Genomic DNA, 17,194 nt, shown 5'->3' on the forward strand with positions numbered 1-17,194 from the left:
AGAACAATTAAAAGATTCTCAGATTCAGGTTTACGGACAGATTAGTAAGGCCTAAAAATGTAGCATCTAGCAGACAGTTATTGTTACCTTGTTCCATTTTTTTCTACAGCATCATCAGTTTAACATTTTCTTAATGCATGTTTTTCTGTGGAAATAAGTGGGGAACGTAGAGTCTACAAATTCTTAGGGCATCAACTGGAGAAGCCTGAAGTTTGCACTTACCCTTCTTTAGGCAGCAAAGAATCCAACTGGAAGGATCCATTAGTTAAAAATGCAAAGGAAACTTGTTTGATTAGTTTTGGTACTTCGAGAATTACTTGAATTGTCTTGGGAAATGATGTTATTTAAACAGTTGATAAAAAATGAAACTTGTCGCGGTTTGAGCCTACCCAGCTGGCACCACACAGCCGCTCTCTCACCCCTACCCTGTTCCCTGAGGGATGGGGAGGAGAAAATGCCACCAAAAAGGCTGCAGGGTAGAGACAAAGGACAGGGAGGGCTCGCTCACGAATTATGGTCACGGCAAAAGACAGATTCAACCTGGGGATAACAACATAAATTTAATGCAAACAACCACCACTATCAAGGACAATGACAGCTACAACCAGGTAGGAAATACAACACACCTTCCCCCCACCCCTCCGGTCTTGCCAGCTCAGCTCCGCCAACTCTTCCCCCGCCAGCAGCGCAGGGGGCAGCAATGGGGGTCACAGTCCGTCCGGCACAAGGTGTCTCCGCTGCTCCTTCCCCCGCAGGGAGAGGGGCCCTCGCAGCCCTCCCCTGCCCCACCGCGGGGTCCCTCTCACGGCAGACAGCCCTCCACCGACTGCCCCAACGCGAGTCCTTCCCACGGGGCCGCAGCTCCCCAGAACCCCCCAGCGCGGGTCCCTCCCGGGGCTGCCGCCCTCCCACCGACCGGCGGCTTCAGCGCGGCCAGAGTCGCGGCTGCTCCGGGCCCGGTCCCTGCCCCTCCGGCCCGGGGTCCTCCGCCGGCTGCAGGGCGACCTCTGGGCCGCCGCTGGGCTCCAGGGGCTGCAGGGGCTCAGCCGCCAGCCCACCGCGGGCCGCAGGGGAACCTCTGCACCGGCACAGCGCCCCCTCTCCTTCCTCACTGACCGGGGTGTCCGCAGGGCTGTCTCTCTCCCACCCCTCTTCTCTCACCCGCTCACCAACACAGACAGTCAAACGAAAGCAGCAAGAAACGGCTTCTTTCACTCTTAGTTACTCGCAGAGGCGCCATTGGTCTGGCCTTGGCCAGAGGCGGGTCCTAAGTTGGAGCTGGGGGAGCTTCTCGAAGCCTCTTAACATGAGTCACCTCAGTAGCCCCCTCCCCCAAACCAAACCTGCCCCAAAACCCTGCCAATTGCCAAACCACGTCTTGAAAACACGTTTTGTCGTAACAGGCCTACTCAGGTTTGGAAGTGTGGCTTGAACTGAAAATTTCTTATAAAGCCCCAGTATCTCTGTTCGCTGCTTGGGGGATGGTGGCCAATCTTCCATGTCCCATGCAACCCAAAATCTACTCATTGATAGATTTAGTTACACTTTTGGTGGATTCTCAGGAATGTTTGTGGTTTAATGTGCATTTATTACTTTTTCTTTCTATTTTACTGCTTATAATAGTTCTGAATTACCTGTTGAAATTCTTTGGTGGATTGAAATGCAGATGTGATTATATTTGCAATCTGACATTTTGCCCAGTCAGTGATCAATGGATTATTTTGTTGTTGTTGCACATCTCTGGATCTTATTCATGCTTATTTGTGAACAGATTCTTTTGTGGTGTATTGAACTACCTTTACTGCTTGATACTGTAAGGTCATCTATATTTTGCAGTTCTTTTCCCACTTTTGCAGCATTACTGAATGAATTGTGCTGCACTGGAAGAGTGATTTGATTCCTTCCCTGTAACACTAGAAAACAAAACTTAGGCATATGAATGAATCTAAACATTTAAAAAGTTAATCTTTTGGGCAAAATAGATTTAAAAGTGGAACAAAAAATTAAAGAGAAAATAGCAGATAGCAAGCCAATTTTTTCTGACTTTTTGTGGAGGTTTACAAAGGGACTGAATAGTTCCTGTCACACGTGAAAATGTAAAAATGATTTGGGACATGTCTTGGGTCGTCATTAAGTTACTCAGTAAATTCAGTATCTGCAAGTGTGGTGTTAGGATAATAACCCCTTAATAAAGTCTGATCACTGCTGATAAGAGGTTTTCTCTAGAATTTCTATATAGCAGATGGAGGAGCATCGTGTGGTTAGTCCAGCTGCATGCTGGGATGCTTTACCCAAGCTGAAGCTTGTGTATTGTAAGAGGGTAGGTGCAAGCTAGAAGAAGAAACGTTAGAGGCAGATAAGGCTGCCTGTCTCTCAAATCAAGTATGTAATATTTCAGACTAGGGAAGGAAGAAAATTTTCTTCCAGCAGCTGGAAGAAACTTCTGGGTTTGTGGGTTGGTTTTTTTTGTTTTTTTTTTTTTTTTCCCAGCATATTGGGGGGAGCTGGTATGAAAAGGAACCATTGGAAGTGGCATCACAAAGAAAGGGGAATAGAAGGTGGTGTGAATCACATTTGTGATAACTAGGATGAGGAACACCTTTCCTTGACATCATTCTCTCAAAAAATGGGATTTTCCACAAAATTTGGCTTGGGACTGTCTCCTCCAGCAGACTGTGTAGCATTAAGAAGTAAAATATTTATTGAAAATATGAAAAAGAACACTTTTGTTAATGAGCATCGTGCTGTGTTTATGAGGTTACTTTGTAATTTGTAGCAGGCTGCTTGCCCACTTCACTCTGATCCATCTTGATTCGTTGGATGAGGGTACATTTCTCTAAACTTTTTAAAATTTACAAATGACACAGTCATTTCTTTTATAGTAAAATGTATCTTAAGCAGCAGAGTTTGCTTTTGCTGATTTGTCGTGTGTTTTGATGGCTAAGTGCACGCTTGAAAATAGTAGAAAGTGGTGAGGCATTGAAGCAGCACTGCTGATGTCTTTCCCAGCTGATCCTGCTGACTCTGTGAATGCGCTAACCAAGAGCCCTGAAGGAGAAGGTGCTTTGAGCACTGAGAGAAGTGGAAGATGGGGACCTGGAAATAGTCCTAAGACTGATTTCGCTGTAGTCACACAATGATAGGGAATGTTCCCAGGAATGGGGCATAATATGCTATACTGCTAAGTTGTTAGAACAGTTCCTGGCGTGCTTTTGACTCACATCAGGTAGCTTTCTCCCAAACGATTTTTTGGCTGTGTTTGTGACATAGCACAAGACACTTTTGATAGATCTGCTGTGTGTGTCTACCTTGTTTTAAGAGATGTGGAAGGTTTAATCACATGGATGCAGTCTTTTCTGTGCCAGCCAGAATAAGTCTCAGGCATGTTTGATTTACTACTATAGATTTTGCCTGTGTTTATATGTTTCAAATTATCTGTTGCTATTGTTGCATGCTAGTAACCTGAATGTAAAAATACCACAGACTGTGATTTTGGAGCCACACATTACATAAAGAAAGTACTGTGGTGTTTTGTGATCTTTCAGTGACTTATGGAGTTAGTGACGTGTGTTTCTGTTTTACTCAAGAACACTCAGTCACCCAATAGGAATAAGAAACAAAAATGAACTCATGGTACAAATAATGTGCTAGAGAGCATTATACATACTGATTCTTTTGTTTAATATGTAGAATTGTGCGAACAGAGATATGGTCTGTCCTCACCATTCTTGCTGATGGTTCCATTTAAAATATTGCTGTTTGTTTAGGGGAAAAATAAATACCCACTTAATAATGGGTATTTCCCACTGTAGCTATAATTTCACTTCAAAACTTTTTCCAGGTTTTCAGGTTTTTTACAAGACAATACTGTTTTATTTTAATACTTCCTAGGATTTCAGTCTCTTTTTGTTGTTGTTTTTGTTTTAATTAGAGATAGAACATTAAGACCAAAAAACTGTTGCATTTTAAACAATTTATTTAAAATATCTGGCTTTAATACCATCAGAATTCTGCAAACTTTGTGCTAAACAACTTGAGACTAACAGTTGCAGAATTATTACAATTACACTATTAGCTCATATCCAGTCATGTTGTCTTTGACTGGATTTTAAAATTGTAGATTGCAGTCATCTGCACTGAATTTTGAGTTATGTACATGGGGGAAGACAGTCTTTAACACATGCAACACATATACTAATACCATTGAGTAACAAGGTCTTGGAATTACCACAAACAATTCTGTGAAAATATAATTTCAGTGCTCAACAGAATTTAAACAGTGTATCTGCTCAAGGATAGACTGTGCAGTTCTAGTCCCTTAATGTCAGAAAGGCTATAATAAAGCTAGAAAATTTGAAGAGGAAAGTAATGTGGATGATCAAATACATGAACGTGATATCTCTGAGAGTAAAGACTAGATGAAGGTTGCAGTCTGCTGCGAGAACTGTGATACATAGAAATCTACAAAATCTTGAGTACCCTGGAGAACTCAAGTAGGGAATGATGCTCTAGTCTCTTCTGAAGAAGACATGCTTCAATACAAGACTTGTACTGTGCTGCTTTTGCGTAATTAAGTTTAAGGTTGAATTTAACAAGGCTTACATACTTGGGGCAGTCAGTCATAATAGCACGGAATCTGCTTCAGTCTCGTTAGTCTTGTAAAGTTTTATAGTGGCAGCATTCCTTTGGTGAACCATAGGTACTAAAAAATAACTTTTAAATAATTTTATTTAAAGGCTAATGTTTCCTGTTTGGCATGTCTCAGTTAAAATAGTGTTTAAATGGATGCAGGAGAACAATTTTTAATAAGTCTTTTGGAGATAAAGTAGCTACCCAAGTCAGTTATTCAAAAGAAGCCATTCAAGATGTTCCTTCAAACAGGCAATCCAATGGATGTTAATTAAATCCAAGACTAAATGCTACTATATCTCTCATTACTAGTGCAGTTTTGTAGGCCTGCAATGTAATAGGTGATTTCCCAGCTCCATTAGTAAAGGAGATGTCAGCCAGACTTCAGTAACTCTGCCACACTCATATGGCCTGCGTACCTCATTACAAAGTTTGTCACGTACTACAGAAGACTTGGGGAGATACATTTCTTGCAGAGAAAACCTGGATGTACTACTTTCCTTTTAGCCTAAGTGGGAGAGGTCATTTTCAGCCCAAAGGACTGTAAAACTTCTTAAGGGAAGAAGGAGCTGGAATCTACCAGTGCTTACAAGTAGGAAGTAATGGCATATTGCCTTTATTTGAGATATATAGATATATAGATATATATATATATACAGTTTAACTGTATCCATTTAGCAGAAACCCTGAATTTTCTGAGAGCAACAGTGTATGCCCATGTTACTGGTCATGAAAGACCATCAAATCCATTTTGCCAGTTATAAAAATGCACTTTTATTTTAGGTGACATGTAACATTCTCTTCTACAGAATTACATACTTTTAACCATTTTACAGTTCTGAAAATTCATTACTATTTTCAGTTGCAGTGCTCATAGAAGTAATTCTGAGAAAAATAAAAGCTGTAAACTCTGGCATCCGTTGATAATCTAATCTTCTACGTATTGAAGTATGTTTTGTGTGCTTGGTCAGAGGATTTTTGTTTGTTTGAGTTATTGTGTGGGGGTTTTTGTTGTTTGTTTGTTTTTTGATGCAGTTATATGGCTGTTGCATTACAAGGCTTGACAATCGTGTAGGTCCCTTCCATCCCTCTCCTGATTATGCAGACAACTGAATTGGATGTAGGAGTGTGATGAGCAGTGTAGATAGGGATGAGAACAGAGTGCACTACTCATTTAAATCAGAGATTTATGATCCTTTTCTGTGACTTTATGCCAGGAGGAAAAATCTGTCAGTCTTCACTGAATTTGACGTTGACTGCTGTTACCCTGTATCAAGTCAATCCCGTGATGGGTTGCTTTGGTTGGCAGTTTTGGCTTATGAACACACAAGCACACAAGCTATTCTGATGCATGCAGTGTGATTCTAAATTTTCTTCATTCTTAATGGTTATTAATTCCATATTTTTTCAGAAAATCCCTGTTGAAACTGCAATCTATCTAAGTATATCTACTTGCAATTTTTTAAGATCTCAATAAATAATTTGAGCTCAGGTGATGTCTTGTATTAAAATTTGAGTGTAGTAATTTGAAAAAAACCACAGTCACAAAGAAATTAGCTTAACTAGCTTTCTATTTAAGTCACAAAATAGTATCAATATGGATACTTTCTAGTTAAGTCTTCCAAGTAACGCAAAGACCCGAGTAAGTGCATTACAGAATCACAGAATAGTAGGAGTTGGAAGGAACCTCTGGAGATCATCTAGTCCAACTCCCCACCAAAGCAGGTTAGCCTAGAGCAGGTCACACAGGAATGCATCCAGGTGGGTTTTGAGTATCTACTGGGAAAGAGACTCCAAAACCTCCCTGGGCAGCCTGTTCCAGAGCTCTGCCACCCTCAGAGTAAAGAAGTTCCTCCTCATGTTCAAGCAGAACTTCCTGTGTTCCAGCTTGTTCCCGTTGCCCCTTGTCCTGTCTCTGGGCACCACTGAAAAGAGTCTGGCCCTGTCATCTTGACACCCGCCCTTTAGATATTTGTAAGTGTTGATAAGGTCCCCTCTCTGTCTTCTCTTCTCCAGGCTAAAGAGCCGCAGGTCTGTCAGCCTTTCTTCATAGGTGACATGCTCCAGCCCCCTAATCATCTTAGTAGCCCTCTACTGGACTGTCTCCAGTAGCTCCCTGTCTCTCTTGAACTGGGGGTACACAGTACTCCAGTTATGGCCTCACCAGGGCAGAGCAGAGGGGCAGGATGACCTCCCTTGACCTGCTGGCCACACTCTTCTTAATGCACCCCAGGATGCCATTGGCTGCCTTGGCCACAAGGGCACATTGCTGGCTCATGATCATCCCGTTATCCACCAAAACTCCCAGGTCCCTCTCTGCAGAGCTACTCTCAAGCAGGTCAACCCCCAACCTGTACTGGTGTATGGTGTTATTCCTCCGCAGGGGCAGGACCCTACACTTGCCCCTGTTAAACTTCATTTGGTTTCTCTCCGCCCAGCTCTCCAGCCTGTCCAGATCTCACTGCATGGCAGCAGAGCCTTCCACTGTACCTGCCACTCGTCCCAGCTTCGTATTGTCAGCAAATTTGCTGAGGATACACTCTGTCCCTTCATCTAGGTCGTTGATGAATATGTTGAATAGGACAGACCCTAATACTGACCCCTGGGGAACACCTCTAGTTACAGGCCTCCAGTTGGACTCAGCACCCCTGATCACAACCCTGTGAGCTGTGTCCTTCAGCCAGTTCTCAACCCACCTCACTGTCCACTCGTCTAACCCACTCTTCCTAAGCTTCCCTATGAGGATGCAATGAGAGACAGCGTCAAAAGCCTTAGTAAGGCCAAAGTAGACCACATCCACTGCCCTCCCCTCGTCCACCCAGCAGTCATACCATCATAGAAGGCTATCAGATTGGTCAAGCATAATTTCCCTTTAGTGAATCCATGCTGACTACTCCCGATCTCTTTTCCTCCATGTGCTTGGAGGTAACAGGCAGAATGAGCTGTTCCATCACCTTCCCGGGAATGGAGGTGAGGCTGACTGGCCGGTAGTTTTGCAGGCCCTCCTTCTTGCCCTTCTTGAAGACTGGAGTTACACTGGCTATCCTCCAGTCCTCAGGCACCTCTCCTGTCCTCCACAGCCTTTCAAAGATGACGGAGCGTGGCTTTGCAATGGCATCCGCCAGCTCCTTCAACACTCGTGGGTGCATCCCATCAGGGCCCATGGATTTGTGGGTGTCTGGTTTACCTAAAAGATCCCTAACCCAGTCCTCCTTGACCAGGGGTAGTCTTCCTTTCTTCTGACTTCTTTCCCTACTACCAGGGTCAGGGATTCCTGAGGGCCAGCTTTAGTAGTAAAGGCTGAGGCAGAGAAGGCATTCAGCAACTCCACCTTCTCCATATCCTCTGTCACCAGGGTACCTGCCTCGTTCAGCAGTGGGCCCACCATTTCCCTGGTCTTTCTTTCACTACTAATGTATTTGAAGAAGCCCTTCTTGTTGTTGTTGCCATCCTTGGCTAGATTTAATTCCAACGTTTATGTTAACATTGGTAAGCCGTCATGGTGTCAAATTCTGTTTCTTTATGTGATTCCTACTTGATTTCCATAATATTGTTTAATAAGCTGTAACATGAAACTTGCATTTGCATGCAAGAAGGTTAGAAGGGCACACCTTGTCAAAGTTTATAGAACTTCAACTTTGTCATGAATTAAATGCTTTCACTTCCAAGAGGACACAGGCATTTGAAGGTAATAGAAAGTGTAGAAAACATTATCTATAAGTATTTTTAAAAAATCATCAGAGATTATCGCTTTCAAAATAGCTATGAAAAAGTCAGTTTCAATAAGAATTTTTGCTATGTGGAAAAAAAAAGGGAAGACAGTCTTAATAGAATGCTTTATAGCCCAGTTGACATCTCTGATGTATCGTTCCTTTTTGCGTGCTTTGCTTAAAATCAGGATTTTTTAAAATGTCTCAACAAAAGTATATTGCAAAATCATTAATGCATTTTAAAAATAGATAAATTCTATCTAAGCCAGTTGATATCTTGTAACAGACTTGTATGTCCTACTTTTTGATAAATACTTTTTGCTAATGGTGTATTTTCTGCCAAAATAGTTCTTTTTCCAATCTAGTTATAGTATGTTAGACAGTGGTATTAAAACTCTTCTGAGATAGTCTGTATAAAGTATGAATTAGTATTACTGACTAGCAGTTAAAACATCTAAACACGTATTTCAAAAATAGAAGTAAACCAGATAAACACAAAATACAAATTTTCAGCTTCTGTAACTGAACACTTTTGTCTGCTTCTGACAATTCCTAAATGACAGAAAAAAGCTTCTTATATTTCTTTATTAGCCTAATATTTTAGTTAAAAAGAGCAATATAACAATATACACTATTGTCTTTGTTTTTTGAGCTCAAGTCTTTTCTACACAGTAACAGTTAACAGCAGAAAATGATTCTTCTTGCAGCTGCTATCATTGCATTTCATTGTGTGCTGTAAATATGACTGTAGATTTAGGGAGGAGATTTTTTCATGGAATTCTTTCTTCATGGACTTGCACACAATACTAAAAACCCCTCTCATAAAAAACTGTGGGAAGTAGATTTGTTATAGTCTCAAAGGTACTGGTTAGATTTAGTCTCCAGTTATCCATTAGATTTGTGATAGCAAGAGTACTGGTCTGAGAAGGAAAAATTAGGAATGGAAATTTTATTTAATTTATTGATTTTTTTATAGCAGGCTAGGCTTTGAATCAGATATTTTTTCCTTAAAATGAAAAAATGCTGAAGTAACACAGGTTGTGGGGTTGTTGGGTTTTTTGCCCCTATGTTTCCAGATCTGAACTATTTTCCCCTGCTTCGCACAACTGAATGCACAAATTAAAAGTTTTATTAAGTATTTTAGGACTCAGAATATTCAGATTGTGTTTAAGATTACTTAATGGAGAAATCTCAGTTCTCCAGATAGTGATTATTGGTTTTTGGAAAGACCTGATTTGTTGCAAATTTACAGAGGATTTTATTTAAAGTTGTTTAGATGTGAGGGGAACAGAATTTACATTGATGCTCAAATATCAATATTCTTGCAGCTTAACTGAAAACTAAGTTTTCATCCTACAGGTTTTATAAAAAACCTTTTTGGAATGCAGAAGTATGTCCAGAGACAGGCAACTGTGAATGTATACAGCAAAGTACTATGTTTCATAGAAGGAAAAAATTCTGCAGATTATGTTGTGTTGTCCACATACCTAAAAATATTTATTAGTTTGTACTTTTAAACATAGCATTCACATCACATAGACTTTTGCCTTCTTTGTTGTTGTTTCTTGGATTGTGGAAATGTAGTATATTATTTTACTGTGAGTGCATGGTTGAAATGTGTTTTATCAGTCTGCTCAGGTATGTGTTTTGTATGCTGTATTTGGTATGTGGTCAGTTAGTCTGGGAAGCAGTCCATTAATAATAAGCATTTGTTTTATTCTGTATCCTGTAGATAGGTGGAAATTTTCTCTTGTTGGATGATGTGCATACTCATTGAAAGAGGACTAACAAACTTGGAAAAAATGCCAAAAGAAAAAGCATTCCAACACCAAGAATCATGTTGATGAAATGTGAACTCTGAGTCCAAATATTAGCTTATTCTGACAGGTTTGCAAATGAGAGAGTAATTTAAAATCTTAAAGGTATTCTATTTTACATTAGGATAGTGAAGTATGTTTAATAAGTGTTCATGTTCACAGTGAAGAATTCACATAAAATTTTGATGGAGCTGAAGCTTACTCATCCATTTTAATAGGAGATGTATTATAGCAGGGTGGCTTGTGTAATTTATGGCATTTGTTGGCTTTTCAGAAAAAAGTATGCCTTTGTGTGTATCTTCTCTTCAGCTTCGCTTTTTCATCCATACTTACAGAACCCCAAGGACTGCAGCAAAGCTAAGAAACTTGTGTGTAATATCAACAAAGGCTGTGGCTATGGTTGTCAGCTTCATCATGTGGTCTACTGCTTCATGATCGCTTACGGCACTCAACGAACACTCATTTTAGAGTCTCAGAATTGGCGCTATGCTACAGGTGGCTGGGAGACTGTCTTTAGGCCTGTAAGCGAGACGTGTACTGACAGATCAGGCACCACCACTGGACACTGGTCAGGTAAGGCTTGAGAACTCAAATAATTTCGTCTTTTTTTTTTGCAGCTTCATTCATGCAGAACTGTTTTGAACCTCTTTCTTTAATATTATATGGAGCGTAATAACTGTGGCTGCAATTGTATACGTAAGCGTCTTTTAAGTCTTATTTTTGCATCGTATTGAAAAAAATATTATCCTTATTAAGATATCTCTGCTTTAGCAGAGATTTTTTAATAAAAAATTTTTGTCTTTCAGATTTAAATTATAATCCTTCAGCAGTCTGCCACTGTGTTATGTGCCAGATACAAGTCCAATTTTTGTGGGAAGAGGGTATTAAATAGAGGCTGTTGCTGGTAAACTCTAAAATGATAAAGCATGTTTCAAATATAAAGCAAAAGAAATACAAAGAAAGTGGTATGCAATAGTCATTCACACACCAACAAAATAATGAAATAATTGAAATAATTTTTAATGTAAATGAACTGAGTCGAAATTCAGCTTGTAAAAACAGTGGCAATGTTAAATACCTTTTTATTTGTAGATCAGTATGTTGATCCATTCTTATACTAGGCTGAACAATTTTCCTAGAATAACTAGATGGGCATTCATGTTTGGAGGATCAGATAGCTTTGTCTCAGAGTAAAGAGCATTCATTTTAATGGAATTCTCACAGTCAGTGTCCTGAAGAGTTTTTAACATCTGCATGGTTTCATAGATTTTTTTCTGTATATTTAAAACATTTTTCAGGTATTTGTCAAAATTGAGTAGATATACAGCACAACCGGAGATGGCTGGCAATATGCTAATTTTGCGCTCAATTTATGATCAATACTAGGAAGAATTTTTTTAAATTAAATTTCTTCTCAGATAATTTTTATGTGAAAAATTGTCAGCTTTTTAAAACACAGATGTATTTTTTTTTTTTACTCTTTACTCTTTTGTTAGGCATAGTTATTTTTTCTAAATCTGTAACTGGTATTACACTGGGAGTTTATAAATGCTGTAATAAATGCAGGGAAGACACAGTTGAGCAAAAAGAATACAACTTGCTGTGCTTACCCGAGACTAGATAAATTTAGTGGTATGTCTTAATTGATAAAGGGAGATTCTTGGAAAAAATGTAATTAAACAATTGGGTTAGAGAGAGATGAAATGTTAATTTTAATAATATTTTGTATTATGGACAATTATAGTCCACATAATTACTGGATGAGTAGATAAGCTAACAATGGGTAGAGAATGGGCTAAGCTATGGACAAAACCAATTTAGAGTGGGAAACAGTAAGGAGGTATTGTGCCACTTTTTAGGCTATAGCTGTTTTATTTATAAGCACTGATGCAAATTTTGATTGTTAGCATGTGGCACATTAATCTTATCCCAGAAAAGGCTTTTGACTCAGTAATTCTCTGCTTGAGGACAGACAGAAGGACTGGTACTTTTTATTATTTTTGTTAGTTGTGCCTACAGACTCAGTAATTTCTTTCCAGTATGTTGTGAAGAATGTATTTGGCAGCAACAGTTGTGAGTTGGATTTCATTGGGACATTTAAAATATTTTCAGTTCTTTTAGGATAGGGATTTTCGATAGATGATTGTGTAGACTACAGTCATCAGTGAGACAGTACACTGCTGAGATGTTATTTTAGAGCAGTTTTCTCATTAGAACTACAGAAGCTACAGCATGACTTTTGCAGAGCAATACTATCGCAGTGCCATAGAGACAATATCCACATTGTCTGGATAGCAAGCAGAACATTTCAGTTCTGGGTTGACAGAAACTGCTTTCTCTGCCACCATTTTCATTCTTCCTCTGCTGTTGGCTACCCTTGATACAGAGATTTTGGATGGTGTGTAAAGTTAGATGCAGAGAAGAATGGCTAAATCCCCCAAGTCATCAGAGACTGTACACTGTACCCTGTAGTCACAAGAAATATTCTCCTCCCTTTGTTTTTGATAGGTATGGGGTTACACTGTGTTTCAGGAGAACTCTGAACTAGTCACTGGGCTTGGAAATTAATATCAATGCTGAGAGGAAAAGAAAAATGTACGTGTTCATTCCTTCACTTCGTCTGTCTTTCTGTCTTTGAAATGGTTGGACATGTGGCCAGTCCCATAGCTACTTCCAGACAGAGAAAAATTGTCTGTTCTTACAAGTGTCTCAGGTTTCAGTTGTCATTCCATAGTGATTATGCCTCTCATAGTTTCTTAAATTATTTAAGTCCTCAAGCCTGTTATAGACAGAACTGATGGCTTTCAAGGATTTCTAGTTACATATAATGGAATTGTCTGTATCTTCAACAGTTGTACTACTTGGAATGATTGCTTTATAGTTATTTTACTTCCTACTGAAAATTCTTGGAAGTTCTGTTGTATGCTAGAGTTTGTTGGTTTTTTGAGAGCGGTGTGTTGTTTTGTTTGTTTCATTTGTGTTCTATTTTCCAGAGAATCAGTGATGTTTCTTATTCGTGTTGGATTCAGTAGTACTTGAAGATCTTTATCTGCCTGATTAGCAGTTTAGTGAGGAGGTGTTCCCTGGAGGATATGTAGAGGAAGGAGAATTGCCTATGCAGTGGACAATTCAGCCCAGGTCCTATTTGAGTCCAGTCCTAACAAGAATTAAACTTCACAGAAATTTCCTTGATCCAACACATTGTGTATGCATAAGAGTCAACCAGATCTCATAGTTTCCACTGTTGTCTGTGGAAAAGTTTTTACAAATATTTTTCTACTTCAAAATATTCCTCCCATTACCTGTATGTAGCTTCTTAGGTGGTTCAAGCACAATAACCTTGCTGAATTCAGAGGAAGGCAGGGCAGAGTAAAATGTTATAGAGAACTGTAGGTTAGGATAAAATGCAGAAGCACTACTTGCCTTTCCAAAGCAAGCACACATCTCTAGTTCAGTAAGCTAGTCTTTTGTCTTCTGTGGACTTTCAAGAACACTTCCAAGTCCTTATTTTAGATACCACACCAAGAACAATCCTGATTAAAAGCAGACCCTTTTAATCATTAATATAGCCAAACAAGTTTCCTAGAGAGTGGGTGTAGCCTCCATCTGTGGAGGCTTTCCAGACCTGTCTGGCTGAAGCCCTGAGGACCCCGTTCTGATCTCGTGGCTGAGCCTGCTTTGAGCAGAAGTTTGGAATAGGTAGCCTCCTGACCTATAAACTGTGTGAGTTGGATCAACTTAGTAACTGAGTTCAACGTTAAGTATGACTAATGATAACCTGGTCTTTTATCCTAATGAACTGTCACTGTCCAGAACCAGTTGCTTTAGCAGAAGGTGAAAGTACAAGAACAGCAGGCAAGTAAGGATTGTCAAAGAGAAATTCCTAAAAAGGGTCGGTTCCTCCTATTTTGGTTACACATGAGAATCCTCACACATGTGGTGACAGAATATATAAAGATCTTCAGTTTTCTTGATAAGTCACTGCATACCCAGTGCATGTGGAATCTTAAAGAATTTAACTATTAAAGTCTTAGAGATCTCAAGTTAACTTTTTCAGATTTATAAAATTCAGTTTACAGATTGGTGTGTAAACATACATGTGTATTTACACAGTGAAATATTGAAATAACATCTGTGCTTCAAAGCTTGAAGATCCTACAAAACTTTGATTTGAAAACTATCCATTTTTGTGAATACGATTTTTTTTCCGGAAATTGATTCTTAGAAATGGTTGAATATTTTCTAAAAATAAGTAGAAATGGAAAACTGACATCGAAAACTTCAGCTGAATTTTTATTTATATTTGGCAAAGTTAGCAACTGAAACTGCCATCTGGGCATGGTTCTGTGCAGACTGCTCTGCGTGACCCCAGGATTTAGTGGCAGGCAGTTTTGTGAGCCTTGCATTTAGCATAATAAGCTGTAAACCAGTGTTCTGGAGCACTTATGCACACATGGCTTTAAAAGACTATATATTTACATAAAAATCTGTTAAAATAGATCATGATTTCCTGCAATATGGGCTCTTGATGCTGAAAGTAGAAATAATGTCTCCTTTTAGCTCTTTTTTTTTTAAAAAAAAATTAGTTTATAGATCAGGATGAATAGTTTGCAGGCTGAACGCATGAGATATCTTGATGTGATCAGATTTTTTTTAAGTTGATTAATGCCGCTAGTTTGAGTTTTTGTGTTCTAGAGAGACAAGACATTGTGAAAGACAATCTGGCTCTGGTTAGCCTGCTGGCTAGTCACACACGCTGTAAACAGTGTTAATTTCTAATCTTCTGCAGTGACATGATCACTGAGGAAGAATGACACTGACAATTGATCTCTTTTACTAGCTTCAATGTGGCTTCAGTAGAAATCTTCACTGGATACTTAGTTGCCAGTAAATTTGAAAGATATTCTCTCTTGCTGAAGATTTCTAGGTTTTATGTCTTTCTAAATTTATATGTGTTTTGATTATTGATTTTTGTTTATTTTTTTTTTTATTCCCTGTACCTTTACGAGGACAAATAAGTCTGAAATTGTTAACCGTAATTAAAAAGTTTCTCTGCAAAACCACACCTTTAAATTTTTTTCCTCTACAACTTCTGAAATCAACATGGGATTTTCTAGATTTTCAAAATAAATGTATAAAAATGCATTGACATTTATAAATTTCCATTTCTCATAAAATATTTCTCCTATGTAGTGTACTTACTATGCTGTGTATATGGGTTTTTAATAAAAGTTGTTTTTTAATTATGTATCAAAAATATTCAGACAAGTGAATACTTATAACAAGATATCACTGTAAATTACAGAAATAGGCCAATAAATCAGAAAAGCATATCATCTTAAAGAATTACTTTCATGTAATTTGCAGACCTGCATAAATAATAATTTAGTAAATTGTGCTTCATGACAAAATTGTTTCAATCTGTACATTTATCTTTCTTCTTTTTAATTAAATTGCCACTGCTTGACACTTTTATTGTAGTATTAGCAACATAAAGTTTTGAGGTTTCTGAAGTCTGTCTTCAGCAAAACGATTTAGATATTAATCTCTTCTACAAAGGATTAAAAGCCTTATATGAGCTGAGAATATATATATTTTAAATGTTATTGGTCCAGTCCTCTCCTAACTAGGCACAAAAGCTAAGCTTGTATGTTTCAGAAGAAATTAACATGTTTTTGGAATTAGGGAAGTAGAGTGAATTTTAATAAGCAATCTGACATTAGTCTGATAGCAAAAGATTAGTAAGGCATGTTCTTATGTGTGCGGAGAATTAGGGGTCATCTCATCCCTTGTCATCTCTGGCAGGAATTGTTCTTTGTGTTTGACATCGTATTCCGACAAGTCAAGTTCAGTTTGTCTAGCTTAAATATGTTAAAATGTTGAGAATTCTATAGCAATTTTTTGCAAACACAGCAGTTATTTTAAATTGTGACAGAATTTTTCCTTTTCCTTTGTTTTGTTCACTTTCATACTTTCATTCTAGAGAAAAAAAATAATAAGAGATGTTTGTATGCATATTCTCTTTGATTTTAAAATGATACCTTGCCTGTGATTGTAACTTACTAGTAGTTCATTTTTGCTTGATATCTATGGCCAAACTATTGACGAATAATTTAGGTAGGAAGTGTTTAAAAAGCGTGTATGACTTCCTAGTAATAAGAGCCTGAAACAAAGTTTCCTGCAGCTACCTTTGAATATTGACTTTGCTGCCATGGTTTGACCAATTAATTTTTTTAAAGCAGGGGTACCCAGAGGGGAAAATGTGGCAGAGCTTTTCATTCAGTGGTCGTGCCAGCTTTTAAGTATTCATTGAACTATAATATTGAAATATGAATTAACTAATATGTTTATATGTATAATTCAAGAAAGAGGATACTGTGGGTACACAAAATTAGTATTTAATTTATTGAAGCAAATCAGGTAACAGTAACCAAAAGGACTTAAATGAAAATTGCAAAATCAAAGCATAAAAAGTTCTGCAGAATTGATTGCAATAGATAAAATAAGTTTCACTGCATGAGCTAGATCTTCCTTGACAGTAGTTTTTCTTTTATGTAAATCAGATTAATATTTAGTATTAGCCTAAAAAATATTTTAACTTGCATACTGGCATAACTTGCAATTGTGTGAATTATGCTTTGCTCCCATATCTCACTCTTTTTATGAAATCTTGAAGAAAAAAATTGATTCACTTCTATTTCTAATTCTTAATATCTTTTTTATACAATTTCATTATTTACATTTTAATTCGGGCAAGGTTCCGTTAGTGTGAAGCATACTGGGAAATGGTGATTTGAGAGAACAGGGCAGAACAGCAAGTTCTTGAAATCAAGCTACTGATATTGTGTAGATTTTTTGTTGTGAAGGTGCTTTGTAAGATGATCTATATGAAGACATTTGTGTATGTAAACATGAAAAAATAGTTAAAAAGTGGTAACTCTTAAAAGGACCTTAGAATTCTAATGAGGTAGGTCTGAGTTTTCAGAGCAGTGCAGTAGCCCAAGAGAGCAAAGTATTTATTTATGTCTTTTTTATGTC

At 38.2% G+C, this 17,194-nt stretch overlaps 1 protein-coding gene across 3 annotated transcripts in view; it reads left to right on the forward strand.

Annotated features, from left to right (window-relative positions):
* The window catches only part of FUT8 (fucosyltransferase 8), a 68,807-nt gene that overhangs the window by 22,326 nt on the left and 29,287 nt on the right, over positions 1-17,194 (forward strand). For all 3 annotated transcript variants that reach the window (XM_086462790.1, XM_086462789.1, XM_086462791.1), the window contains one exon: positions 10,492-10,729. In XM_086462790.1, the coding sequence (XP_086318916.1) occupies positions 10,492-10,729 (238 nt within the window). The remainder of the gene's footprint in view (positions 1-10,491; positions 10,730-17,194) is intronic.

This window comes from Leptosomus discolor, chromosome 3, assembly GCF_034619465.1.
Source record: "Leptosomus discolor isolate bLepDis1 chromosome 3, bLepDis1.hap2, whole genome shotgun sequence".
Lineage (NCBI taxonomy): Eukaryota > Metazoa > Chordata > Aves > Leptosomiformes > Leptosomidae > Leptosomus > Leptosomus discolor.